The sequence below is a fragment of the Hyaena hyaena genome, unplaced genomic scaffold (assembly GCF_003009895.1).
Source record: "Hyaena hyaena isolate Hyena2069 unplaced genomic scaffold, ASM300989v1 scaffold_321, whole genome shotgun sequence".
NCBI classification, from domain to species: domain Eukaryota; kingdom Metazoa; phylum Chordata; class Mammalia; order Carnivora; family Hyaenidae; genus Hyaena; species Hyaena hyaena.
The window spans coordinates 1,681,341-1,708,593 of NW_024080953.1; the positions used below are offsets into that span (position 1 = coordinate 1,681,341).

Genomic DNA, 27,253 nt, shown 5'->3' on the forward strand with positions numbered 1-27,253 from the left:
TTTTATTTATTTCTAGGAGAGAGAGAGAGAGAGACAGCATGAGCAGGGGAGGGTTAGAGAGAGAGGGAGTCACAGACTCTGAAAGAGGCTCCAGGCTCTGAGCTGGCAGTCAGCACAGAGCCCGACGCGGGGCTCGAACCCACGAACCGCGAGATCATGACCTGAGTGAAAGCTGGACGCCTAACTGACTAAGCCACCCGGGCGCCCCTCTGTTGACATTTCTTTAGGCTTACTGGTTCTCTCCTTGGCCGTGTCCAGTGTATTGATGAGCCCAGCAAAGGCATTGTTAATTTCTGCTACAGTGATTTTGATTTCTAGCATTTTCTTTTGAATCTTTTTAAAGTTTCCATCTCTCGTTACTTACATTACCCATCTATTTTTGTGTTACCCAGTTTTTCCATTACAGCCTTTAGTGTATTAATTGTTTTAAATTCCTGGTCTTATAATTTCAAAATCTCCACTAAATTTCAGTGATTCTGATGCCTGTTATGTGTCTTCACACTTTGATCTTAGTCTTTTAGTATTTTTGTTGAAAGCTGGATATAATATATTCAGTAAAAGTTATTTAGGTAATAGGTCTTTCTTAAGGCTTGACCTTTACAAATGTTTTTTCAGTTTTTTATTCCTCCTCCCCTCTCATAGGTGAGACAAGAAGACTAGCAAGGGCTGGAGTTTTATATCTCCATTCCCACGCATAGGAAGCTAGATGAGCTTAGAATTGGGTATTTCTTTTTCCCCACATCTAAGTCTAGAGAAGGCTAGAGTTGGGTATTTCTTTTCCTCCAGTTCAGTTAGCTCTGGTAGAATAGTTTTCTTTGAGGGCAGGGCGTAAGAACAGAGCACTCTGGGGTACCTGGGTGGCTCAGTCAGTTAAGCTCCGGCTTCAGCTCAGGTCATGATCTCATGGTTTGTGAATTCGAGCCCCATGTTGGGTTCTGTGCTGACAACTCAGAGCCTGGAGCCTGCTTTGGAGTCTGTCTCTCCCTCTCTCTCTGCCCCTCCCCCACTCACACTCTGTCTCTCTCTCTCTCTCTCTCTCTCTTTCAAAAATAAACATTAAAAAAAAAAGGAGAACACAATTCTCTTGGCCTATTTATAAATGTTTCCTCTCATCCTTAGATTTTTCCTTGATCTTCACTGTAGGGACCTGGTAGGGCTACTAGAAATAAAACTGAGAAACCTGTCGAGCCCCCCCTCTGGAGCTTTTAAATCCGAGACTTGCTCATACTGCTCTTCTGTCACCTACAGTTTAAGTTTTTCTCTACTGGTACTGACTCTGGAGGCAATTTCTGCTCCTGGGCTTCTGCTCCAGTAAGCTGTGATTCTGTATATATCTCTGCCTGTCTCCAGTTTTTAGGGCAGTGGTTTTGCCATGTGACCTCAATTCTTTGATGGATTTATAAAGAGTTGTTGATTTTTCAGTTCAGCTCTTTTCTTGTTGTGAAGGTGGGAGGGATTACTTCCAAGCTCCTTACATACTGGGCTGGAGACCAGAAGTCCTTCCTTTGCTCAGTTTGTCTTTTTTATTGTTGACTAGAGTTCTTTATTCTGGATACAGATTCCTTATCCAGATATATGGTTTACAAATGTTTTCTACAGTGGGTAGGGCAGTTGGGAGAACCCTTGTTAGCTATAGTAAGGGTTTTGGCTTTAACTCTCTTCAAAGTGGGGAGCCACTAGAGGTTTTAAGCAGAGAAATCACACAGTCTATATTATATTTAAAAATGTAAGATCACTCTGCTTGCTTTCTTGAACATAGATGGAAGGTGAACAGAGGGAAGCTGAAAGACTTACACTAGAGAGGTAGTGAGAAATGATTACATCCTGGAGATACACGCACACACACACACACCCCATATATTTTTATTATTTTTTATATTGAGATCATTGTAAATATACCTGTAAATAGTAGAAGTAATATAGAGAGATACCATGTACCCTTTACCCAGTTTCCCTCAATGGTAACATCTTAAAAATACAGCACAGCATCACAATCAAGATATTGACATTAATACAATCCACCAGGCTTGTTAAGATTTCTCCAGATTTACTTGTACTTTTGTGTGTGTGTGTGTGTGTGTGTGTGTGTGTGTGTGTGTGTACTTGTATACAGTTTTATTACATGTGTAGTTTTGTGTATTCACCAGAACAGTTCCATCATTACAAGGATCCTCTTATAACCATATCCATTTTTTCCCTGCCATTTCTCTACTCTTAACCCCCTAGTTTAAATTCTTGCAAAAACCAGCAATCTATTTCCTCTATGTATAATTTTGTTATTTCAAGAATGTTATATCAATGAAATAAAATACTGTATGTAACCTTTTGGGATTGGCTTTATTTGCTCAGCATAATTCTCTGCTGGAGATTCATTAAAGTTGTTGTATATGTCAATAATTAGTTTTTTTCTATTGCTGAGTAGTATTTCATAGTGTAGTATACTATGGTATGTCTATCCATTCAACCGTTCAAAGACATCTGGTAGCTATTCTGAATAATGAACATTCATCCATCGGTTTTTGTGTGAACATAAATTTCCATTTCTATGGGGTACATCCCCAAGAGTACAATTGCTAGAATATTGGAGAATTTTTTTTCAATGTTTTATTTACTTTTGAGAGAGACAGAGTACAAGTGGGGGAGGGGCAGACAGAGAAGGAGACATAGAATCTGAAGCAGGCTCCAGGCTCTGCGCTGTCAGCACAGAGCCTGATGTGGGGCCCGGACCCACGAACTGCAAGATCATGACCTGAGCCGATGTCAGATGCTTAACTGACCTCCAGCTCATACCCCAAGATCAAAAGTTGCATGCTCTACTGACTAAGACAGCCAGGTGCCCCTTGGATATATTTTGAAGGTAGAACCCAGCAGGATTTTTTGACAGATTGACTGTGAGGTCAGAGAGAAAGAGGATTCAAAATTTCAAAAATTTTGACGTGTGCAGCCAGAATAGTGGAATTGTCAACAACTGGGTAGAACAGATTTAAGGAAGATCAGGAATTTTGCTCATGATAGGTCAAGTTGAGATGATGTTAGACACAGAACTGTCAGGTCATCAGTTGGTTGAAGATTCTGGAATACACAGGAAAGATCTAGTCTGGGGATATCAAACCGGAGTCATCAGGCTTTAAAGGCCGGAGACTACGGGCGCCTGGGTGGTTTAGTTGGCTGAGCGTCCAACTTCAGCTCAGGTCATGATCTCGCAGTTCACGAGCTCAAGCCCCATGTTGGGCTCTGAGCTGACAGCTTAGAGCCTGGAGCCTGCTTTGAATTCTGTGTCTCCCTCTTTCTCTGCCCCTTCCGGGCTCGTGCTGTCTCACAAAAATAAATAAAAATATTTAAAAAATAAAATAAAGTCCTGAGACTGGAAGAGATAATAGAGGTAGCTAAAAAGAGGTGAGAGACTAAGGTCTGTCTACTTTTCCACTGTTTAGAAAACAGGGAGATTAGGAAGAACTAGCAAAAGAAACTATGAATTTGGCCAGGGAGGAAGAAGAAATTCTGGAGAAAGCATTTCAAGCAATGACCAACTGATGATCTTTTTTTGTGAAAATCATAATTAGAGTATATAGGCACAATATAGTAGCCTGAGATTTTAGTTGGGTATATAGAATAATATGTTTCCTTTCTAGTTTCTTCTTAGTAAGGAAAAAAGAGGTTTTAGAGTTTTTGTTCATGTATTCAGAAAGCTAATGGTTCCAGGGAGAAGTCACTAGGTAATGTGTACTCTTTCCTGAAAAACCTTTTAAATTTCATGCAGAAGTGTTCTTTCTTTATTCAAAACTCTCATATCATTTTTTTTTAAATATCTCTAAAGGCACTTAGCGTTTCCTATTATGTGGCATCATTATTTGATACGTGTCTTAGTTTGAATTATAAGTGCTTTCAATACTGAGGTCTTGCTTTATTGTCATTATATTTCCCAAGCATATAATAATAAATGAAGATGATGGAATTGAGTTACATTTGTTGTGGTAGTTAGAGGCTGGGCTTAGGAATCTGACACACCTAAGTTTAAATCTTGTCCCTGCTCTTTGTAAGCAAATTCCTTAACCTGACTATGCCTTCATAGGATTAAATGAAGTCAAGATCTATCTCTTAGCAGGGTACCTGGCTCTTGATTTTCAGTTAGGTGTAGTTGTTGGCACCATCATTTTTTGTGCTAATAATATCTGTTACATTGACTTTCAGAGGTACAGGGTTAAAGAAATGCTGCATTTAAGTTAGACCTGACAAATATGAGCGACCCTCTGAAAATTAAGTATTTAGGAACCTTCATTTATATTTACTTTAATCCATATTAGCTGGCTAGGAGTAGAAGTCCTTTAGGATCTCCAGGCATCCTTTCTGTGTTGGGCAAGATGTTTGTGGGGTTGATTGGGAAAATTAGCATGCATGAATCCTTTTTATTTTTTTCCTATAAAATGGAATTTCTTTGTAGAAGATTATAAGTCTGCCTGAGCACTATGTATTTTATAACTAATTTACAAAATTTAGATTATTTATTTATATACACCTAATTATAGTAATATAAAAGAAAAATGTTATAGTAAATTTCCAGAACTTTGATATTAGAAAGTCCACTATATATATGATGTGTGCATGCGCGCGCGCACACTAAGTTGAAAAAGAGATTGATATATAAGGAACTTTCTTTTCTTGGCTTCTAGAACAGAAGATGGCAAGCTGTGTGCCTGTTGCCTTTTTTATAAGTAAAGTTTTATTGAAACATACATAGCCACACCCATTCCTTTACATATTGTTGTTGACTGCTTTTCCTCTATAATTGTAGAGTTAAATAATTGCAACAGAGACTATGGACTGCAAGCCCAAAGTATTTATAATCTGATCCTGTATAGAAAATGTTTGCTGACCCTTATTCTAGTGTATTTTCTTTGGCGACTCCTCTTTTACAGCTTTGCTCATTCTCCGTTTCTTGTATGATTCCTTTCCATCTGTCTGCCTAAATGTTGATATTCTCCAGGATCTTCCTCAATATCTTACCTGTCTTTGGGCTTATGTGACACCCCTCTCTAGATTTTTACTGCCTAAACAGTTTTCTTTTTTAGTAGACTTTTCTGCTACTGGGGACTCTGGCTACTTCTTTCTTATTTTATCTGTTTTAGACAATTTTATCTATCCCCCTAGCTTTAAGAACCATCTAGACCTCTTGCTAGAGGATAAAATGAACATATCAGATTGTTTTCTGAACTTTTCCATTTCTGTGTCCTTCAGTCATTTCAAGCTAAACGTGTCTCAAACTGAACTCATTCCTTCCTTCTTCCAAAACAGCTTTCTAGGCCAGTGAACTCTGCTGCCATGTTAATAGTCACATGAGTCAGAAGTTTGATAGTTATCACTCCCCTCCTTCTATTTACCAAAGCAGTAGCAGTATGTGATCAAATAACTGTTGATCTGCCTCTCAGAGCCATTCTCTTCCTTCTGTCTTGACTCTTTTTACCTCAGTACAGGTCCTAGTTTATCTTCTTAAAACAATTTTTTTTCATAACCAATGATCTACCCAAAACAAATCTCTTGCTTAGAATATCCTAGTGGTTCTTCATGGCTTGTAGGATTCAAACTTTTTAGCATTATATTTAAGATTTTCCACCAGTGCCCTTTCCAGAATTTTTCAAGGTACTAATAAGACATTTTTTATAGGTCCAGTCGCCAATTACCCTGTCGCACTATCTGAGTGACCTACAGTTTCCTTATTGTAATTGTTTGGTTTGCTTACCCGTTGAAACCTTTAAGGACTATGAATTTTTATATGCTCAAAGTCCTGGCTCTGATACATAGTTGGCTTCAAAATATTTGTTGTACACATGGAGTTATTTTGAGGTGACATTCTAGCCAATTGCAGGGTGTTTGGGGGTATCTGAATTTACTGTGGAATCAAAGATTTAGAAATGGGTTAAAATAAACACTTTTTCAGTCCTAGTGTGATTTCAGAGGAAGGATGATGGAATGTCAGATAATTCCTTTTTGAAGAAGAAAGTATGTTTTGGAAAAATAGCCTTTGAAGCAAAACTTTTTTTTTTTAAGTTTATTTATTTTGAGGGAGAGAGAGCAAGCAGGGGAGAGTCAGAGAGAAAGGGCAAGAGAGAGAATTCCAAGTAGGCTCCCCACTGTTGTCAGTGCAGAGTCCAACACAGGGCTCAAACTCACCAACTGTAAGATCATGACCTGCATGGAAAACAAGAGTTGGATGCTTAACCAACTGAGCCACTCAGCGGCCCTGAAGCAGAACTTCTGAAGTCAATCCTATTTTACTAGATTTTATGAAAGTGGAACTTTCTATGATAGGAAAGATCCAGTAGAATGAAATTTGGTGAAGAAGAGAAGATGCTAGTCATATGCTGCCTACCTTACATCTAATTATAAAGCTTTCTGGTTGTTACTTCACTTAAAATTTAGCTTTTCCTTTATTGAACTTTACATAGGGTAATTAAAGTACCCTTTAGGGAATCCCTTGACTCAATGCTTTTTAGCTTCTGGAAAGTCCCCTCCCCCCCCTTTTAAAAAGTATGAGATATCAAATGATGTAAAAATGAACAATAACCTCTGTCTACTTTAGAGGAGGATATATGCTAATGGCTATTGGTTAAACCAAGAGGACAATTTTTCCTTTAAATGTGCCTTTCAGGTTTTCTTATACTTGTGTGGCATTTATTCCATCTTGAGCAGTCTTTTTGTTTTGTCTTGTTTTGTTTCAGGTGGGAATGATAATTAAGAATAGTTTTTATCTGTAAGTTTTTATCTTTTCTATATTGGAACAAATTTGCCTTTATAGACAAGTTGTTTTTCTACAGTGGATTTAAAATTTTTAACTATGATCCTGTAGTTAGAAATAGATTTTACATTGCAACCCAGTGCACAGAAAAATAACTGATAAGTTTGATGAAAAAGTTCTTAGTCTTACTATAGTAAACTTCTTATTATCTTCTCCTCACCCACCCCCTTCTCAATCCTGATTGGCTGAACCTACAGTTTGGAAAATACTGGTCTACAGCAAGTTGTAAGGTAGAAGCAATTACGGAAACAGGGAATTTACTTTATGAAAGACAAAATAACCAGCTTTGAGAGCTCTGCCACTGATAAATAAAGATACAAAATTTAGCTTTTCTTAATAAGGCACATGTGTAGTAAGTTAGTTGGACAAGTTGTGTGGGTGTGTGTGTGTTTCTCTACAGTGACTACACTGTAGTAATTGATTTCTATAAGGTACTTTTTGAAAAGCATTCTTTTATATAACACTGCTGAACTATAGTTTGCAAAAATAAAAACCAAGAGAGTATATACTAAATTCTAAAATAATTTTAGGTGCTGCAGGAATTTAGAGATCACAGAAGATTAGTGTGAATTGGAACATCTGGGGATAGCCTTGTGAAAGAGGTGGGAGTTGAATAGGAACTTTAAGGATGGTAGAATGTGTGTAGGTGGGAGGGGAGGGAGGGGTCAAGACATTCCAGTGATGATGTGATCAGTGGCTTAGAATTGGGAATGAGATAATATGGTCAGAAAGAGTGAGAAGTAGTATCTAGTTATGATCATATTGGTTATGAGTGGAAGATAAAATGAAGCTGATAAAAAGGAACCAGAATATGAAGTTATTGAGACTTTATCTGATAGGTAATGGGGAAATTGGTAGCTCTCAGAATTCACTTTGTTTGCTAATAACATTGCTACTCCATATCTCTTTTGGTTGCTGTTTGCATGGTGTATCTTTTTCTGTCCTTTTACTTTCAAGCTATTTGTGTCTTTGAATCTAAAGTATGTGTGTTATAGATAGAATATAGTTGGAGCTTTCTTTCTTATCCAGTCTGACAATCTTTGCCTTTGTGTGCTTAGTTAATTACATTTTATGTAGTTTTTGTTAAGGTTGGAATTACCTGTGTCCTGGCTCTTTGCTTCATCTCTCGTTTTTGTTCCTCTGTTCTCATGTCTTACCTTCATTTTTTAAGGTGCCATTTGTAGGTCTAGGGTTGATTTTTTTTTTTTTTAAGCATTACATAAACTATTTTCTTAGTGGTTGCTTTAGGAATTACAATATACATTTCAGTTTATCAGTCTGCTTCAGGTTATACTAACTTAATTCTAGTAAAACAGCACCTTTCCACCAAGAGCTTCATTTCCCCTCCCTTTTTTCCTACTATTATTGTCATTTGCATTACAACTATTTATGTTATAAACCTAATAATACACTATTATTGTAATTGCTTTATTGTATGTATTGTGTATGTGTGCGTATACACACATGTATATCTTTAATATGTAGTCTATATATTAGGTTGCTTCTATGTCTTGCCTACTGTGAATTGCTTGAATTACTACTGTGTTACTACAGTGATCATGAGAGTACAAGTTTCTCTTCAAGATAATGATTTCATTAACTTTGGTATATATACCCTGAAGTGTAATTGTTGGATCATATGGTAATTCTGTTTTTAATGTTTTGAGGAACGTCTATAGTATTTACCATGGGAGCTGCATCAATTTAATTTCCTAACACCAGTGTACAAAGATTCCTCCCTTTTCTCCATATCCTTGCCACCACTTTATCTCCTATCTTTTTTTTTTTTTTTTTTTTGACAGTAGCCATTCTAACAGGTGTGAAGTGATAGCTCATTCTGGTTTTGATTTGCATTTCCCTGATAATTAGTGATGTTGAACAGTTTTTCATTTACCTTTGGCTGTTGGAAAAATGTCTCTTCGGATCTTTGCTCAGTGTTTAATTAGGCTTTTTGTTTGTTTTTTACTGTTGAGATGTATGAGTTCTTTATATATTTTGGATATTAACTCCTATCTCATAGATGATTTGAAAATATTTTCTCCCATTACATAGGTTGCCTTTCATTTTGTTGATTGTTTTATTTGCTATGCAAAAGCTTTCTAATTTGATATAGTCCCACTTGTTTATTTTTGCTGTTGTTGCCTTTGCTTTTGCTATCATATCTAAAAAAATCATTGCCAAGACCAGTGCCAAGAAGCTTACTTCTATGTTTTCTTCTAGGAGTTTTATAGTTTCAGGTTCACGTTTTCCGATAGAATAGCTCATTTGTATTCTTGTCTGCTAAATCCAACAGCTATGTCTACCCAGAGTCACTTTCTATTTGGCTGCTATTTTTTTTAACTCTAAGAGTAGCTTTTCCTTTGTCTGCATGTTTCACATTTTTTTCCTTATTTCTTTTCTATTTTTGACAGTTGAATGTTTCAGAGAATTTATTGCAGCAAATCTGGATTCACATTTTTAAAAAAATTTGTTTTGAGAGAAAGTGCAAGTGGGGATAGAGCAGAGAGAGACAGACAGAGAGAACAAGAGCAAGTGAATCCCAAGCAGGCTCTACATTGATGGTGCAGAGCCTGATGTGGGGTTCAAACCTGTGAACCAGGATCATGAGATCATGACCTGAGCTGAAGTCAGATGCCTTATCGCCTGGATTCTGATTTTTTTTTTTTTAATCCTCCTGAAGGTTGTTATTTTGGAGTTTTTCTTTTTTTGTAACTTACCTGCATGTAATCTGTAGAATATTTTACCTTCAGTTTGAAGCCCCCTAAGTTCTGTGTTAATTTAATTCTAATTTTCATTTTTTAGCTTGATATTTTTTCTGGGGCTATGTCTGTAGAGTTTAGTGGGTAGCCATTATTGTTTAGAGATTGTGCTCAATCCTCTTGAGTTTTTAAGGCTTCCATCATACTTTGATGATTCTGTATATGGGTGGCTGAGTCCCTTTAAAATTTGGCCAGTTTTCAAGTTGGCCTCAGCTTTTACTTTCTTTGAGGCCCTGTTGGGTCCCTCCTACATGTGTGCACAGCCTTTAAGTCAGCCAGGAATATGTGGAGAGCTTATTAAGCCCCTGTGTGCTTCTCATTTCCAGGATCTCCCTGTTAAATTTCTTAGTGGTCTGCCAAGCATGTCATTTTCCCCAGCTGGGACTTCATCCTCAGGGTAATAGAGCCGTGGGCTTTCTCACTTTGTTTCCTATCAGATTTGCCATTTGTACTACCAGTGCCACTGGACATGGGTTTTTCTTTTTTTAAAAGAGAGTAGCCCCCTCTGCATGCAAAATTCCTGATTTTCATAGCCAACTCTGCCTTGGTAAAACTGTGGCATTCTCTGAGCTGGACAGTGGTGGATGGAGATGGTAGCATTCCCTGGCAAAAAGGCCACTGATCCCCACTATCCTAACTCGTGTCTTAACAGCTTTTCATGAATAAATGCAACTAGATTTGTTGTTGCCTGATTGATTTACAGAGCTTTGAAATGGTTGTTTTCTACAATGTTACCTCCTTTGTGAGGGCTACTCTGATTTCCCTATCTAAAATTTAGCCCCATAGCCCCTTTTCTGTATCTTGCTCTGTCCTTTTAATCTCTGTGAAAATATACTGCTTATTTGTCCCTGTTCTCCATAGACTGCTAAAGTTTCATGAAGATAGGAACTTATTCTTGTTCACTGCCATATCCTTAACATTATGAATGATGTCTGGCACAGAATAGGTGCATAATATTTGTAGAATAACAGTGTTTTCTATAGAATTAGCATGTCTTCAGTGAAGTAATAAAGTGACTCAGTAATATAGGCTTGTGATAGTTGCATAATTAAATGATTCAGGCATTAAACTTTGCCTAATGTTGGCATGATTATAAGTGTTGCTCTATGAAATTTATATTTTGGTTCTTATTGGGAATTTTAAGATGAGAAAATGTAAGACTTTCAAAAGAACGGAATGTGACAAAAGAGTAAGGGTAGATGAATACTTAGGCCCGTGAATTTGCTTCACTTATGCATTCTTTCTGGTAAAAGAGAGTATGCATAATCTTACACACCCTCTGTTATCCAGGAATTTAATAGTTCTCCTTTGTAACTTCGTTAACCAAGCTGGAAAAATAACTTACTTTAACATAGTTAGCTCTGTTAAAAAAAAAAACTTTATACTAAAAAAAAAATCTTTATATAATGAGAGGAGTGAGTCTTAGCATACTAGCAGTATTTCCACAAAACGAGCTACCTAGATGTGAATTGGCAAAGAATAGACATACTCCCAAAGTTAGTACCAGTTTAAAATGGAAATAGGCAGTTTTGAAATTAGTAAAGTTGTCTGTGTTCTCCTCTGTAACAGTCAAAACTCAGAATCTGACTTGAGCTATCTTTATTAAAGCAATTATATACTGTAATGTCTGAGCTTTAGCTGTAAACACTTTACAGTAAGTAATGGAATGAAAAATGATGTTCTATAAAAGAATTTTAAATATAATATACATAATATACATAAATATACATAAGCCCAGCTCTCACTGTCAGTTTATTTATTTTTGTTTGTTTATGAAAGCTCATTTATTTTTAGAAAGATAAAGCTCTTGTGCATGGATGAACGAGTGGGGGGGGAGGAGGAGGGGGGAGGAGGAGGAGGCGGGAGGGAGGGAGGTGGGAGAGAGAGAGAGAGAGAGAGAGAGAGAGAGAGAGAATCTCAAACAAGCTCCATGCTATCCATGTGGAGTCCCATGAGGGTCTCAAAGTCATGAACCATGAGATCATGACCTCAGCTGAAATCAAATAGTCAGAAGCTTAACTGACTGAGCACCCAGGCTCTCCTCTCAATTTAAAGAGAGAAGAAGTCCTTTCAAATTTCCAATTTCATTGAGAGGACATGGTAGAACTAACATAGAGCTTGTTGGAAGTTTGTAGAGGAGGAATATTTGCATATTTTTACTATCCTCTTCTTTTTTATATTATTTTTTAAAGTATTATTTTCTTTCTTTAATGTTTATTTTTGAGAGAGAGCAAGAGTGAGCATGTGTGAGCACGAGTTGGGGAGGGAGACAGAATCTGAAACAGGCTCTAGGCTCTGAGCTGTCAGCACAGAGCCCTATATGGAGCTTGAATTCACAAACCACAAGATCATGACCTGAGCTGAAGTTGGATGCCAACTGACTGAGCCACCCAGGTGCCTCTTCTATCATCTAAGAACTGGAGGCTACTCTGCTCTAGAACAGTTCTGCTGATTAGGCTCCTCATCTGTGCAACCCCCAGCCCCTCTTTTTTTTTTTTTTTTTTTTTAAGCATAAAGCAGTTTTCCTTTCAGATTCCCAGGTATATGTTTTGTAGCTCTTCTCAATCACTATTTTACTTGAAATTTTATATTTCCTGTCCATATAGATGGTACTTTGTAATATGTTCTCTGTTATGTAATTTGGCCTTTATTAACTGGACTTTTGCAGCCAAGTATATTGTTGGAATTTATCTTCTTTGTTAATATATACTCTTCAGATTTATTACTGCAAAAACTTATGCTGTTAGGAAGCCATCATATTACTTAATGATTTCTTTTCATGAAGAATGAGCATAACCTTGAAACTCCCCAAAGGAAAAATTATTTACATGATCTATAAGTTTATCGAGACTGTACAGTTTCTAGGATGTCCTATTTTAACCCTGTAACACTTAGCAACTGAGCCTTTCTTATGGGACTCTCAGTTTTTTTTAACCATATCTTGGAAAATAGTGGGGCTTGTAAGAATTCTTTGCACCCAAATTTATGTGCTTAGTGAGAAGTGTGATTTTTATTATAGTTGTGAAAGATTCCAGTAGTAATAACTCATTCCAGACATCTCTGACATAACATAGACCACTGCTTCTCAAGCTATTAATTGTGAAGTATTAGTTTTAAAAATTTCCAGTTCATCAAAGACTGATATTTTGGTAAAGTACAATACAAATCAGTTACTAGAAAAGTGAAATTTAAAAAAATACAAAATATAGACCCCACGCTTTATTATAAGATTCATGGATATGAAATTCTGTTAAATTGCTGCAAAAGATTCTAAGCATTTATTTTCAATTTCTGTATTTATCTTATTGCAAGGCAGTAGTAAATAGTTCATAGACTAATAACAAATAGTTTGCAGGTCAGCACTGGTCTATAGACATTACTTTGTATCTTGTTTAAAAATTTTGGGGGCACCTGGGTGGCTGAGTCGGTTGAGTGTCTGACTTCAGATCAGAGCATGATCTCATAGTTTGTGGGTTCAAGCCCCTCATTGGGCTCGATGCTGACCACTCCAAGTCGAGCCTGATTTAAATTCTGTGTCTTCCTCTCTCTCTCTGCCTCTCCCCCACTCATTCTCTTTCTCTTTCTCTCTCTCTCTCTCAAAAATAAATAAACATTTTAGGAAAAAAATTTTAATTTTTATAATTTTAAAATTAAAAATAAATAAATAAATAAAATTTTTGATTGAAGTATAATTGATATATATTAAATTAATTTCAAGTGTACAACATACTGATTTGGCAATTATATACATTGTGAAATTCTCATCACATTTAAGTGTATTATGGTGTTTTTGACTATATTCCCTGTGCTGTACTTTTCATCCCTATGATTTATTTATTCTACAATGGGTACTTTGTACCTCTTAATCCCCTTCGCCTATTTTGCCCAGCCCCCCAACTCCTAGACCATACTTTTTAGTAACATATCCATGGCCTGCACTTTGTAGTGTTTATCGTTATGAAACTTTAGCATCTTAGTCAATATGGTGAATAGCATTTATCCTTTAAAAAATATTTTCATGTGTTTCCTTTTCAGAACCGAGAGCTTCAAATCATGAGAAAGCTAGATCACTGTAACATAGTCCGATTGCGTTATTTCTTCTACTCAAGTGGTGAGAAGGTAGGTCTTGCAGAAAGTGTGTACTGTGTACTTAATATTGTGATAGACTTGTTATTCTAAAAACAGTCTTTGTTTTGCACCCCATCCCCCACCCTGGCCCAATGAGTGAAACAGTTTTGCTGATATTAAATGGAAGAATTCTGAAACACAAGCCCTAGTAATCCTAAACTCAAGACATAATCATTGACTATCATTAGTTATATCAGAAAATGTTAATGAAATGATAAAGGGAATGATTTTTTAAGAATTTTCTTTTTTGGAACATTTGTCTTTAGTTCATTATACACACATGTATATTTTAAACCTTCTGTGTTCTTTATGTGCTCCTGGAGCTGCATGATAGTTCCACTTGTTTATTAGAGGGTGGAAAATGATGTCATTTTGTTAAGTGGAAGTATTGTAGGGAAAGGGGAACCAGGAGGACTTTAGTAGGACCAGAATGAGACTTCAACATTGGGAGGCATATTTAACCTATCCTTGGTGAGGGAAAAAGTTAGAAAGGTACAGTATTACAGAACTTGTGATACTTGGTCACTCTTTATGATTGCATTTAATTTTGTGAAAGCAAAGGTTAATTTGAGAAGACAGTGTGTTATGAATACCCAACCCTTTTGGTGTTTCTCTTCAAATAATAATGATGTCATTGTATTCACTGGAGTTGGAAGCACAGAAAATTTGTCTCTTCTATTTTACCTTCTTCCTTCTGCCTATTCACTGTCCTTTCTTCCCAGATTCCATTTTTCCCCTTATATTTCTACTGGTTTGTGGTGAGGGGGCAGGGCAAATAACAAACCACTTAATCTTTTTAGCTAAATAAATATGACTTTGGATTGGTTCATTTGATATTTTGGACCTCAAATTTCTGGCACATACTATCTAAAGTTCCTAGATCTATAATCCCTCTTGATTACTAAGCCCAGTGTTCTTTTTACTTCATGTAACTATTTCCCAGTGTACCAGGGTTTAATCGTTTTCCATTAACTTTTATTTATTTAGGTTATTTCCTTAGTTCTTTTTTTCATGACAGAGCCTATACTATGGGAAGATGTCTGTGTATTAAGCAAACATTATGATATATATCCTGTAGATACATAAATGTTATATATTTGTGTGTATTTGTGTCAGTAACAGCTAATGTTTTAGCAACAATTAATAACAGATTGGTTCTGTAGGTGACTTTTGTTTCTCTGGTGCTTGTATTAGGGACTGTAAGCCCTTATAAGTATTTGAGCTCTCTTGTTTCTAAAGCCAATTATGAGGTTCATGCCACTTTTTTTTTTTTAAACCTCGCAAACTGCCTGTTATGTCTTTAATCTTATCTGTTTTGACATGTCTTTACTTTTTCCTGGCCCTTCCCAAATAAAATTATGGAACAGCACTCTTACAATGGAATTTTGCATCCTCATGACTTTTTGTTGTTAGATGCTGGACATTATAATACCCCAGGGAGCAAAGTAAAGGTCAGAATTATTTGCTCCATGAACACTGGATTACATGTAGATTCGTTTCCAAAAGCCTCCTAACAAAACCCCTAAACATTTTCTCCTAATTACTTTATTAGCTGTCCCCTATATGTCAGATACTGTTTTTAGGACTTTACAAATACTAACTCATTTAATGCTTACAAAGATAAAGAGCAGAAAAGGAAGAATATCAAACTTTTGAATATAAGACTGTATTTGTGGTGGCATCAAAAGGCTTACCTATCTGGTTTTGGTCTGGTGAAAACCCTGATCACAGTTTGCTCTCACCCTCACTTAATCCTGCCTTGGTAGTAGTGACAGTGGACTGCTATCTGTGTACCCCAGAGGATGATTTTCCTCCCTGTTGCTGTTTAGAGCTGCTTATTATCAAAAATGGTCTTGCAGATAAAGACCAATTGAAAAGTCATTAAGGGAGGTTAAACAGAAGGACACTGAACCTCTATTATAAAAAGGAAATATACTTTATAATGTTTTATTTATCTCAGAACTTTCTCTTGAACATTGTAAATTTTCCAAAATGAAAAAAAGATTCCTCTTAATTTTGGATAGCTTCATTAACAAAACAGAAAGAAAGAAAGGTTGTGATATATTGCTGAAAATAATTACCCTTCCTTAACAAAAGAGAAGGTCTTCTGAAGATATGCAGAAATACACAGATGCAGGACCTCCCATGATCTTCTAGCTACCGAAAAGGTGATTTCTTCTTGCTCTCCTCACCATCTCCACTTCTGTTCTTCTGAATTGTTCTGCAGGGCTAACATTACTCAAGAGACCAGGTAATAAACTAATATGTCCCATTTGGAAGACAGATTCTGCTCTAGGGTTGAGAGCTCAGGTTTGTGTTGTTGTTAAATATTTATTTATTTTGAGCGAGAGAGGAGAGAGTGCTAATTGGGGAGGGCCAGAGAGGGAAAGAGAGAATCTGAAGCAGCCTCCACACTCAGCACAGAGCCCGAGGCAGGTCTCAGTCCCACAAACTATGAGATTATGACTTGAGGTGAAATCAAAAGTCAGACATTTAACCAACCGAGCCACCCAGGTGCCCCAAGAGCTCAGGTTTGTTATTATCAGTTGTGACTGTCCAAGCGTAGGTTACTTAGAGTGAACTTAGAGCTATAGTTGTAGAAGGGGATCTAAATGTCTTAGGAAATTCTTACAGATCTTTAAAGATGATTTCTGTCTGAATAGGAGCATGGTATACTGCCTCTGTATGTGTATATATATATGAGAACAATTTGCGGGGAGGAAATAGTAAATTAATAGTTTGAGATGTCTCTGGGACAAGCAAGTAGAAATGCCCATTAGACAGATACACGTATGACTTTACATGTGGTGGTGGTGATGACAGGGAGTGGGGTGCTAAGTGGAGAAATGATAATGACAAAGTTCGGTTGATAGAGTTGTGTGGCCGTGTGATAGAGCTCTTAGGACTTCTGGAAGGAGGGAGAGGGGATGTTTGGGACCAGCACAGTGACGAGCCAGCGGTTTGCCAAGTATTGCCTTCTGGTCCTGGAGTGTGTTGAGGATGAGAAGTCTTCATTTGAGAGAACTAGAAGGAAACCACTGCCTTTGGATGGGATCCAGGAAAAAAAAAGTATAGAAAACCTCCACGAAGAGACTGGGGTTCAAAAGAGTTCCTTTTTGGGGTTTCAGGGAGCTTAGGGGACCGTATGGACATGAGATTAGTGGTCAGGGCAGGAGCCCTGAGGAAATGTGGGGAGGCAATTAGGGGGATGATTTTAGAAATTTTGAGGATGAGAAAGAGCAGAATTCAGTGTTTCAAGATTATAAGGATAAAAGATTTAGTTGATGTATGAGTTCAGACGTATATGAGAATATTATGTGATCTTCTCATTGTCATTATCTCTCTCCCTTTTTACCATTTTCTGTCTCCTCTGTGCATTTTGTCTCACTTCTCTTTAGTCTCCTCAGTCTAGTTTCTGGGTTTCTGCTCCTTTCACTCTGGGTTCTGAGTCTCTGTCTTTTGGTCTCTGGGCTTCTGTCCCTCCTTGGTCTATGTCACCCTCTCAGATTTCTTTTCACTCTTTAACTCTGGTGTCTGTCTATTGCTCTCTCTCGGTTACTCCCTCTGTGGATTTCAGCCTCATTCTCTGGGTTTCTGTACTCTTATTTCATTGGGTTTCTACCTATCTTTCATTGAATGTCTGATCCTTCTGAATCTTTATATAGATTCTCCTCTTTCCTGAGCAGCCTTCATTCTCTTTCTTGGTGTCTTTTCTCTTTGAGCTCTGTTACTCATTTTGGGGAAAATTTGAGAGAAAAAATTTTCACTTCCTATCCTGACTTTTTTTTGGTGGAGTTTTTGTTGTTTTGTATTTGGAAAAATGATCATGCTCTGGTGCCTACAAGGCCCATGTAGAACAATAGCAACTAAAAGGTAACATAAAAGTAAATATTTGCATTTATTGCTTTCACAAAGCAAAAATTATCACATTAGTAAGGGTTCTCTTCATATCTCTAATTGATACTGGTCTTCTATTTGCTCAGACCTTGCATTTCTGAAAGAACAAGGCCAAGCTGTTGATTTATCACTAAACAGACTCTAATTAAGGAAGTATTATTTTTCTCAGTTGTATGTGATATGAAGCTGAAATTTTGGTCCTAAACAGGGAGTGACTGGGGTAACTAAAGGAGGCAGTATGGTCTGGGAAGGCTCAATATGGAAATATAACTGTGCTAATAAGCAGTGGACCCCAAAGCCCAGTGCTAGAAGGACTTTCTAGAAGGAACTGTATGAAATGCACTTAAAACTTGAATTCTCTATTTCTATTCAGAGTTCCTGTGCCTTAGGTTATGTTTGGGAGAAGAATCTTGTAAAACACTGCAGCATTATATATAAGGAATAGGTATCATGGTCCAGGAAGCATCATGTTCAAGCTACCAGCATCTAGAATGGAAAAAAAAATCCTATGGGAAAAACAGTATTATTAAAGACGTCCTAGCACTGCAATGTTAAGGTGATCAGCATCATTTCAGATGATTCCAGTGATATCAAAACTTTTTTACTAGTCTTTTGTATGCCATGTTATCAGATTGTATGCATAGAATTCCTATTAAAATAGCGTTTCGGTAACTTTAAGCATGATATATGCTTGGGATCCAAGTGGCAGAGATCACTCACTTAGGCCACACATCTTGTTTAGAGCCAGATGGTGCCTGCAAGATCATCTCACCACCTACCTCATTTTGTTCTTGGGCAAAGAGGTACCCAGCATGGCTGGTGGTGTATCAGTGTCATCCAACCAGCCAGTTTGTGGGAGTCAGGATCAGAAGGTGGCTTCCCTAGTGTTATAGCTCTTTTAGAATTTGTCTAGCAGGTTTTCCAGCCCTTACCAGAAAACACCCCCTCCCCCCCCCAACAAAGAAAAGTGTGGCTCCCCAAAGCCAGGGCAACACTACTTCTCTGAACATAAGTACTATCCTGACTTTTGACTTCTCCATCTTTACATATCTTATTCTACTTGTACATGTTTTACAAAATTGTATGAATAATTATTTATAAACTTATTAAATATTGGCAATCTGATTATATTTCTAGTTATTGGTTATATATTATGTGTTCCGAATTGTTGAACTGCATAACACTCCTAACTACTCCCACATTGTTATTTTTAATTTTAAAATTGTAGCTAAGCTACCTCAGAGCTTCATCATAATTTTTGTCTATAAGCACCCTTTAGCTCTGGATGAAGTTAGAGTAGGGTTGCTGTAATATTTGCCAGATATTTCCACTGATCACAGTTTGACTGGAAGATTGTATCTATTTTGGTGAACTTGTCTTTATTTTGTTCTACTCTGCCATTTTAAAGAATAATTTTCTTTAGGGATTATAAATAATCAGCTTTTAGCATATAACTGAGGAGTAACCAGGATGACTAAAAGAAGGAGGAATTAAGTCAGAACAGAGGCCAGAGATATGACTTAATTAGTCTTAGTTGTAGTCTTTTGGTTGGAATTACTGGTGTTTGCTGTAGTGACTAGAGCATCATATAGTCAGTTAGTATACTTTAGATTACCCATTAGGTTTTAGTAACTCTGATTTAGTTTAGAAAAAGTAACATTCTCTCCTTGACAAGAGAAAAAATGGGATTTTTGAATGTTTTGAAAGTCTGGCTTATGATACTTTTGTGAATTCTGAATATTCTAGAGAATGGTGTTTGGTTTTTTTTCAGTATCAGTATTTGGTAGTAGAAACTCCTTTCCCCCAAATAAAATTTTATGAAGAACCCCCATTCTATAAATAGAACAGATAAAAAGCAAAATTGCTTTGGTTCAAACTGGGGACTGGCTGACTTTGCTTTTCCTGAGTTGCAGCTCACCGCAGTAGAGAAGCCTTAAATTTTTTTACATTAATTTTTAAGAAAAATTTCTACAAGTAACCTTACGTGTGAAAATGTTTTAGCTGTGTGCATCGTAGATTGATTATTTGGATAATAAAGAAATTGCCTTCCTTAAAATAAAACTCGCCCGCTACTTGTATTAGTGGCAGTTTAAATAGCAAGGATGACAAATTGATTTCATTCCTCATACCAACTTTGTTCTATTGATAGTAACTGTGTAGAGGGTTGTGTGCAGAAGATTCTACCACTGCTTTTGGGATCAGAGAAGAATGCTGTGCTTGATTATGCCTGTTTGTCACTAGCCCTGGAGAGGAAAGGATAGGAGTGAATCTGTTCTGAAAATGGAAGAGCACTAGCTAGATTTGCATCCCAGTTCTGCCACTTGATAGCAATATGATTGGGCAGGATATTTACCTTAGTAAGCCTTTTTCCCCTTCTCATCTGTACAGTAGGGTTTAGGTTTTTTAATTTTTTATTTATTTATGAGAGAGAGAGATAGTATGAGCAGGGGAGGGTCAGAGAGAGGAGGAGACACAGAATCTGAAGCAGGCTCCGGGCTCTGAGCTAGCTGTCAGCACAGAGCCTGACGCGGGGCTCAAACCCACAAACCATGAGATCATGACCTGATCCAAAGTCAGAAGCTTAACCGACTGAGCCACACAGGCGCCCCCAGTAGGGATTTTTAAAGAAAAAAGTGTGATACTGTTTAAGTGCTTATCATTAGCACTTGGGATATAATTAACACTTAATAAACATTAATTTACTATTTTATAAATTATTGTTTAATAATAGCAAATATATATTTTACTTGCTCTGCATCAGATATTGCTGTAAGCACTTTACATGTACTTTGTAATTCACTTAAACTTTACAGCAACCCAGTGAAGAATGGGTACAGTTATTACTTCCCATTTTATGGAAGAAGAAACTGAGGCAATTGCAGTTAAGTTACCTGAGAGTCCTGCAGCTACTGAGTGGCAGAGTTAGAAGTCAACTCTAGGAAGTCTGTCTCCAGGGTCCATATAGTACTTACCATAGAATGTACATTTCTCTAGGAGCAGTGTATTAGAAATGTAACATTTAAAAATATCTCAGTAATTACTGCTAAACAAGGAAAGGTTATATAGTGTCTACTTTGGAGAATTTTTAGAAAAGAATAAATAGCCTTTTGTTCTATGACAGTAATAGTAGCAGCAGTGATAATAATATCCAAAATTTACGTGGTGCTTACTGTAAACCAGACACCAGGCATTATTCTAAACACTTAAGCTCATGTTTTTTTGGAAGAGCTTCTGAAGAATTGTTGTTAAATCTTTAAATGTATGTTAGAATTCACCACTGAAACCGTCTGGTCCTGGACTTTACTTTTTGGGCAGTTTTTGATTACTGACTGATTCAATTTCTACTTGTTCTCTAAGTTTGTTGAGGGTTTGTATTTCATTTGAGTTAAATATTTGGTGTGTTCCCCTCAATTTATTGATTACATCTAGGTTATCTAATTTGTCGGCACACACTTGTTCATAGTATTCTGCTATTCTGTTCTTTTTATTTTGTAAAGTCAGTAGTAATGTTCTCACTTTCAGTTCTGATTTTAGTTATTTGTCTTCTCTTTTATGTCAGTCTCGCTAAAGTGTGTCAATTTTTTGATCTTTTCCAAGAATTACCTTTTGATTTTCTTGAACCCCTTTTGGTGGTGGTATTCTCTATTAATTAGCGGTCTAATCTTTATTATTTCTTTCCTTTAGCCAGTTTCACGTTTAGTTTCTTCCTCTTTTCTAATTCTTCAGGATGTAAAGTTAGACTATTCTTCTGTTTTGAGATATAAATCTTGATTGGTAGGTAGAAAGATAGGTAGGTAGGTAGATAGATAGATAGATAGGTATCCTTTTGGTTTATAATGTTCAAATCTTGTATTTCTCTATTGCTCTTCTATCGAGATGTGCTGTCCATTGTTGAAAGTGGTGTAGTAAAGTCTCCAGTTATTGTACAATTGTCCATTTCTTCTTTCAATTCTTTCATTGTTTATATGTTCGATTGTTGTTGGTACATATATGTGTATAATAATTACATCTAATTGATGAATTGACCTTTTTATCAAAATGTAATGTCTTGGGGCACCTGGGTGGCTCAGTCGGTTGAGCATCAAACTTCAGCTAAGGTCATGATCTCACAGTGTGTGGGTTTGAGCCCCGCATCAGGCTCTGTGCTGACAGCTAGCTCAGAGCCTGAAGCCTGTTTCAGATTCTGTATCTCCCTCTCTCTCTGACCCTCCCCTGCTCATGCTTTCTCTCTTATTTCTCTCTCTCTCTCTCTCTCTCTCAGAAATAAATAAAACATAAAAAATATTTTTAAAACAAAACAAAAAAAGTAATGTCTTGGATGCCTTTTGTTTTCTTTTCCTTGCCACTGCCCTGGCTAGAACCTCCTCCACGATAATAGTTGAGAAGATATGAAAGCAGACATCCTTATTTTGTTCCTGATTTTAGAGGAGACATAGTAGTCTTTAAGTAGACTGTGGGTTTTTTGTAGCTGTCATTTATCACATTTAAGGAAGTTCCCTTCTAATCCTAGTTTGTTGAGCATTTCATGAAATGTTGGATTTTCTCAAATGCTCTTTTCTCCCTCCATCTGTTAAAATGATTATATGTTTGTCTTTCATTCTATTACTGTGGTGTTTTATGTTAATTTTTTGAATGCTAAACCTTCATGGCATTTCTGAAATTAATCCCATTTGGTCATGGTATCTTATCATTTTATATATTGCTGAATAGTACTTTTTAGGGGAGTTTTGCATCTTTGTTCATACGAGATATTGATTAGTAGTCTTGTGTATGTCTGTCTTGACCCCTACCTTGTGATGGTTTTGGTATCAGGGTAACACTGGCCTCATAATATGAGTTGGGAAGTGTTTTCCTCTTCTATTTTTGTGAAGATTTTGTGAAGAACTGGTATTAATTCTTCCTAGAGAGCTTGGTAGTTTTCTCCATTAAATCTGTCTATACACCTGGGCACTTTTTGTGGGAAGTTTTAAAATTACTAATTCAATTTATTTACTTGTAATGGTGTATTTAGATTTTCTATTTTTTTCTTTTGTCCCACTTTGGTAATTTGTTCATTTCTTCTAAGTTATCTATCTTATTTATTGACATAGTTATTCATATTTTTCCCTCAATTTTTAAAAAAAAATCTGTAGGTTAGCTGTGATGCCCCTTCTTTCATTCCTGATTTCATAATTTTGTGTGTTTTTCCTTGGTCAGTCTAGCTAAAGGTTCATCAATTTTCTTGATTTTTTTTTTTTTATTGAATCAATTGATTCCATTGATTTAGTTTCTTTGATTTTTTTCAATTGCTTTTTTCTAGTTCATGTATTCCTGTTCTCTTTATTATTTCCCTTCTGCAGCTTGCTATGGGCTTATCCACCCCACTCCACCCCCCGCTTTTTTTTCTAGTTTCTTAAAATAGAGAAGTTAAGTTTCTTGATTTGAGATCTTTTTAATGGCACTGGTTATAGGTTGTGATTTGAGTTCCCTTAGCAAGTTATATTTTTATCCTTTACCATTGGATATGTGAGTGGCTTGAGTGCTGCTTTCAGAGTTCAGGGAGTGCGTATTTACCACAAGTTGAACCAGATACTAGTAGCGTGGAATTTCCCCTCTGATTGTTCCTGAAAGGTGCAACCTTGGACATTCATGGCCTTTCTGACTACCAAGGATGAATGTGATTTTACTTCCTGGAAGTTACTCTTGGGTCAGAGTAGCTTATTGTTCATTCAGTGTTTGACCTGAGGTTGCTTATGAGCTCCTTGTGCCAGTAATGCTTTTACTGTGTGTTGATGTATCTTTGTGCAACTTGGGGAATGCTTCAAGTCTCCCTCACATTCTGCACAGCTGAGAACCTATGCATATCATTATTGACCTCCAGACAGGACTGATGCCAAGTAGGCTCTTTTTGGCTCTCTCTTGTTTCCATTCAACTTCTGTTGCTTTGCTTTTTTGCTTGTGTCAGGGACCTACCAGCTTCCACAAAGGCCTCTATTGTTTTTAGATAATGACTATAGGCATGGAGTTCTCCATACTGTGTTATAAATAAAATTAGTCTCTAGGCAGAGCTAGCCTGTTTCTCTCTGGGGACAGAATGCCTGTTCTACTATACTAGAGAACTCAGTGTCAAGACAAACTTTTTCTAGAGTAACACCCCCACTTTATGAGTGGGTACTAGAGGATAGGCAATGAGGGCCCTGTTCTTCACACTACCTTGCCACTCCCAGCATGGGTGCTCTGCCCTGTGATCAAATTAAAGATGAGACTGTCAGGACCCCAGCCTGCTACGCCTGGAGTAGACCTTCTGAATTACTTTTGGGGGCTGGGTGGGGGAAAGGAGACATAGTCCTCTTGGACTTTTACAACTTGGACACACCTTGTCCCTCCTGGGGTGAAGCCATGGCCCCAGACTGGAACTGAGGGGAGAGGAAGCTTCCCTTCTTATTGACACCTGTCAGGAGTTAAGTGCTTGGTAGAGCTTCCCAAACATGGCAGTATTATAGCACAGTAAGGGAGCAGATCTTCACAAAAATGCCACAGACCCTTGCTCTTCTTAACGAGATTTGATTCATTTGCTGTACGCCCTTAGAACAATTACCAGATACTTAAGTGATTGTTTTATAATCATTTTACCAGTTAAAATTTTGTTTTGCTGAGAAGATCTCTTGTGTCTTTTACTCTGCCATTCCAGAAGTCCTACTTCCCACTTAATTATTTCTGCATTTTGTGGACTGCTTAGTGAAAAGATGAGTAAAATAGAGACTTCCAACTACAGTAGGTACATACTGTATTGTAGAGGGATAGACTGAAAAGTAATAATTGAACATATGCTGATTGTCTTCTGTTTTAATCATTTACTTCATCAGCAAATAAATATTAAGTAACCACAATAAATTAGTAGCATTGCACTAATATATTGTAAAACATATACCAAAATAAGTATTTAAAAACATCAAATAAATTTAGTATACCCTATATATGATAATTTTTATCAGATTCATATTCTCAGAGATATTCTTTTGATTACTATAGACATTGTATAAAATCTTAAATAATGAATGAGAGTACTAAATGTTTTGTTAAATCTTGTGATTCTTAAAGTGTTTTTTTTTCTATGCATATTATGCATTTTTCTCATTTAGTCAACTTGGTGCTACAAGATAGATGATAGTACTATTTTATAAGTTTTATCCACGAGAAAAATAAAAGTTTAGTGAATAAGGAATTTGCTCATGGGGCACTTGGGTGGCTCAGTTGGTTAAGTGTCCAACTCTTGATTTTGGCTCAGGTTATAATCTCACAGTTCATGAGATGGAGCCCTGCATCAGGCTCTATGCTAACAGCATGGAGCCTACTTGAGATTCTTTCTCTCCCCCTCCCTCTGCCCTTCCTCTCCTCTCTATCTCTTTCTCTCAAAGTACATAAATAAACATTTAAAAAAATTTTTTGCTCAGGGGGCGCCTGGGTGGCTTAGTCGGTTAAGCGTCCGACTTTCGCTTAGGTCATGATCTCGCGGTTCGTGGGTTCGAGCCCCGCATCGGGCTCTGTGCTGACTGCCAGCTCAGAGCCTGGAGCCTATTTCAGAGTCTGTATCTCCCTCTCTCTCTGACCCTCCCCTGCTCATGCTGTCTCTCTCTCTCTCTCTCTCCTAGAAATAAATAAAAAAAAAATTTAAAAAAAAAATTTTTTATGAGTGGGTACTAGAGGATAGTAGTAGCAAAAAAATTTTTTTTTGCTCAAGGTTGCATAGTTAGTGACCAACCATGTGAGCCAATTATTTAAATGTAGACTCTTCAGTTATAGTCTGTGTTCTTTCCAAATACCTACTCTTTCTGAAATCTTGATGTTCACTTTAATTTCAGCTTATTGGCACTGTATAGTGTTTTAGATACAAAGTATAAGGTCTGTCTAAATGAATTTGAGAAAGACAAGAAAAGAAATCTACTGTAAAATGACCAATGGAGTAACAGTTACTTGCACTATGAACAGAAGTACTATAGATAAAAGTAATAAATTACCAGAAGGGTCAGCAAAGGAATTACATAGGAAAAATGATACTTTTCAGGGTTTTGAGGAGTAGCTCTTTAGATAAATAGCGCAGTATAAGTGTGTGAAGTTAGAAGTACAGGATGTTTGAAATGCTTGGTGAAGTTAAACAACGTAGTGTATAGAAGAGACACAAGTGTTTTGATATTTCTGGTACATAAAGTATGGGAGTGTGGGATAGTAGTGGGAGGTAAGGCTAGGGATGTAGAAAGGAGTTCATAAGTGATTGATTGGGTCAAGATCAGCCTCCCTGTGTGAAAAGGATTTTTTGTTATTTTTTAATTAAATGAAATCTCAAGTTCTAGAAATGGTGTACATATAGAAACGCTATACAAAGTTATAACTGTATACACATGGTCTAGTTTACAAAATACAACTCTCCATTCCTTTTTCTTCTCTTTCACCTTCCTTACTTTGTGAAAATTACTGATAGCAGAGAATTTTATTTACTAAAATCAAGAGGTTGCCTAAATAACTCCACAATTTTGTTTTTTACTTAAAATTTCATATTGAATTCTATAAAGTGGTATATTTATTATCTGTATGAAAATTTGCTGATGATCAATGCAGACATTTTCAATAGGAGTGTGAAGTAGGGAATGAATACATAGGTAATGCAAAATTCTTGAGGTAGAATTTCTCAAGGCCTCTTCAGAAATTAATAAATGTTAGCAAGTGAGATGATAACTGTTATTTGTTTGAAGATGTGAATTTAAGAGTTTCTTTTGAATATCAGTTACCACCTTGTTTTTATGTTATTTTAATATATTTTAATGAAACTGTAAGATACTATTACAGTGTGTATTAGGAAAAAAATGAAATAACACAGGGCAGTAGGTAAAAGTAAAATCTTTAATCCCCAAATCTTCAAATCCCTCTCTGTAGAGGTAAATTTCCTGTATTCATATATGAGCATGTATATCATATGTTAATGTAATAATATTCATATTATTTTGGAGCATGTTGCCCTCATTCCCCAAAATATAATAATATGGTGTTTCATGTCTATATGCATAGACACTGCACCCAATTTTCCTGTCGTTAACATCTTATATTGGTATGGTTACATTTATTAGAATTAATGAATCAATATTGATACATTATTATTAACTAAATTCCTTAGTTTATTTAGGTTTCCTTAGTTTTTATCTAATGTCTTTTTTCTTTTCTATGATCGCATTTAGGCTACCACATTACATTTAGTTATTTTGTCTCTTAGGCTCCTCTTGACTGTGGCAGACTTTCCTCAGACTTTCCTTGTTTTTGGTGACCTTGACAGTTTTGAGGAGTACTGGTTGCTTGCCTCACTATTGGGGTTTGTCTCATACTTATCTCATAATAAATTGGTTATTTGGAAAAATGTGCCGTTTTCATCACATCGTATCAAGGGTACTTACCATTAGCACAACTTGTGGATGTTATTAACCTTGATCATCTGGTTGACCTAACACTTCTCAGTTTTCTCCACTGTGAAATTACGCTGCTTCCCCCCACCCCTGCCGCTTTCCATGCTCTGTCCTTCGGAAGGAAATCCACACCTCAGAAGGGAGGACTTCTGTTCTTTCTCCTTAAGAACAGATTGGCTATATAAATTATTTGGATTTCTTCTGCATGAGAAATGGTCTTTTCTCCCCCATTTATGAATCTTTTT

At 36.6% G+C, this 27,253-nt stretch overlaps 1 protein-coding gene and 1 non-coding gene across 5 annotated transcripts in view; both read left to right on the forward strand.

The window, feature by feature from the left end:
• The window catches only part of GSK3B (glycogen synthase kinase 3 beta), a 212,931-nt gene that overhangs the window by 88,257 nt on the left and 97,421 nt on the right, over positions 1–27,253 (forward strand). For all 4 annotated transcript variants that reach the window (XM_039248912.1, XM_039248913.1, XM_039248910.1 and 1 more), the window contains exon 3: positions 13,588–13,671. In XM_039248912.1, the coding sequence (XP_039104843.1) occupies positions 13,588–13,671 (84 nt within the window). The remainder of the gene's footprint in view (positions 1–13,587; positions 13,672–27,253) is intronic.
• On the forward strand, positions 18,460–18,523 carry LOC120242925. Its single transcript, XR_005531182.1, has one exon. It is a non-coding gene; the product is annotated as a U7 small nuclear RNA (small nuclear RNA).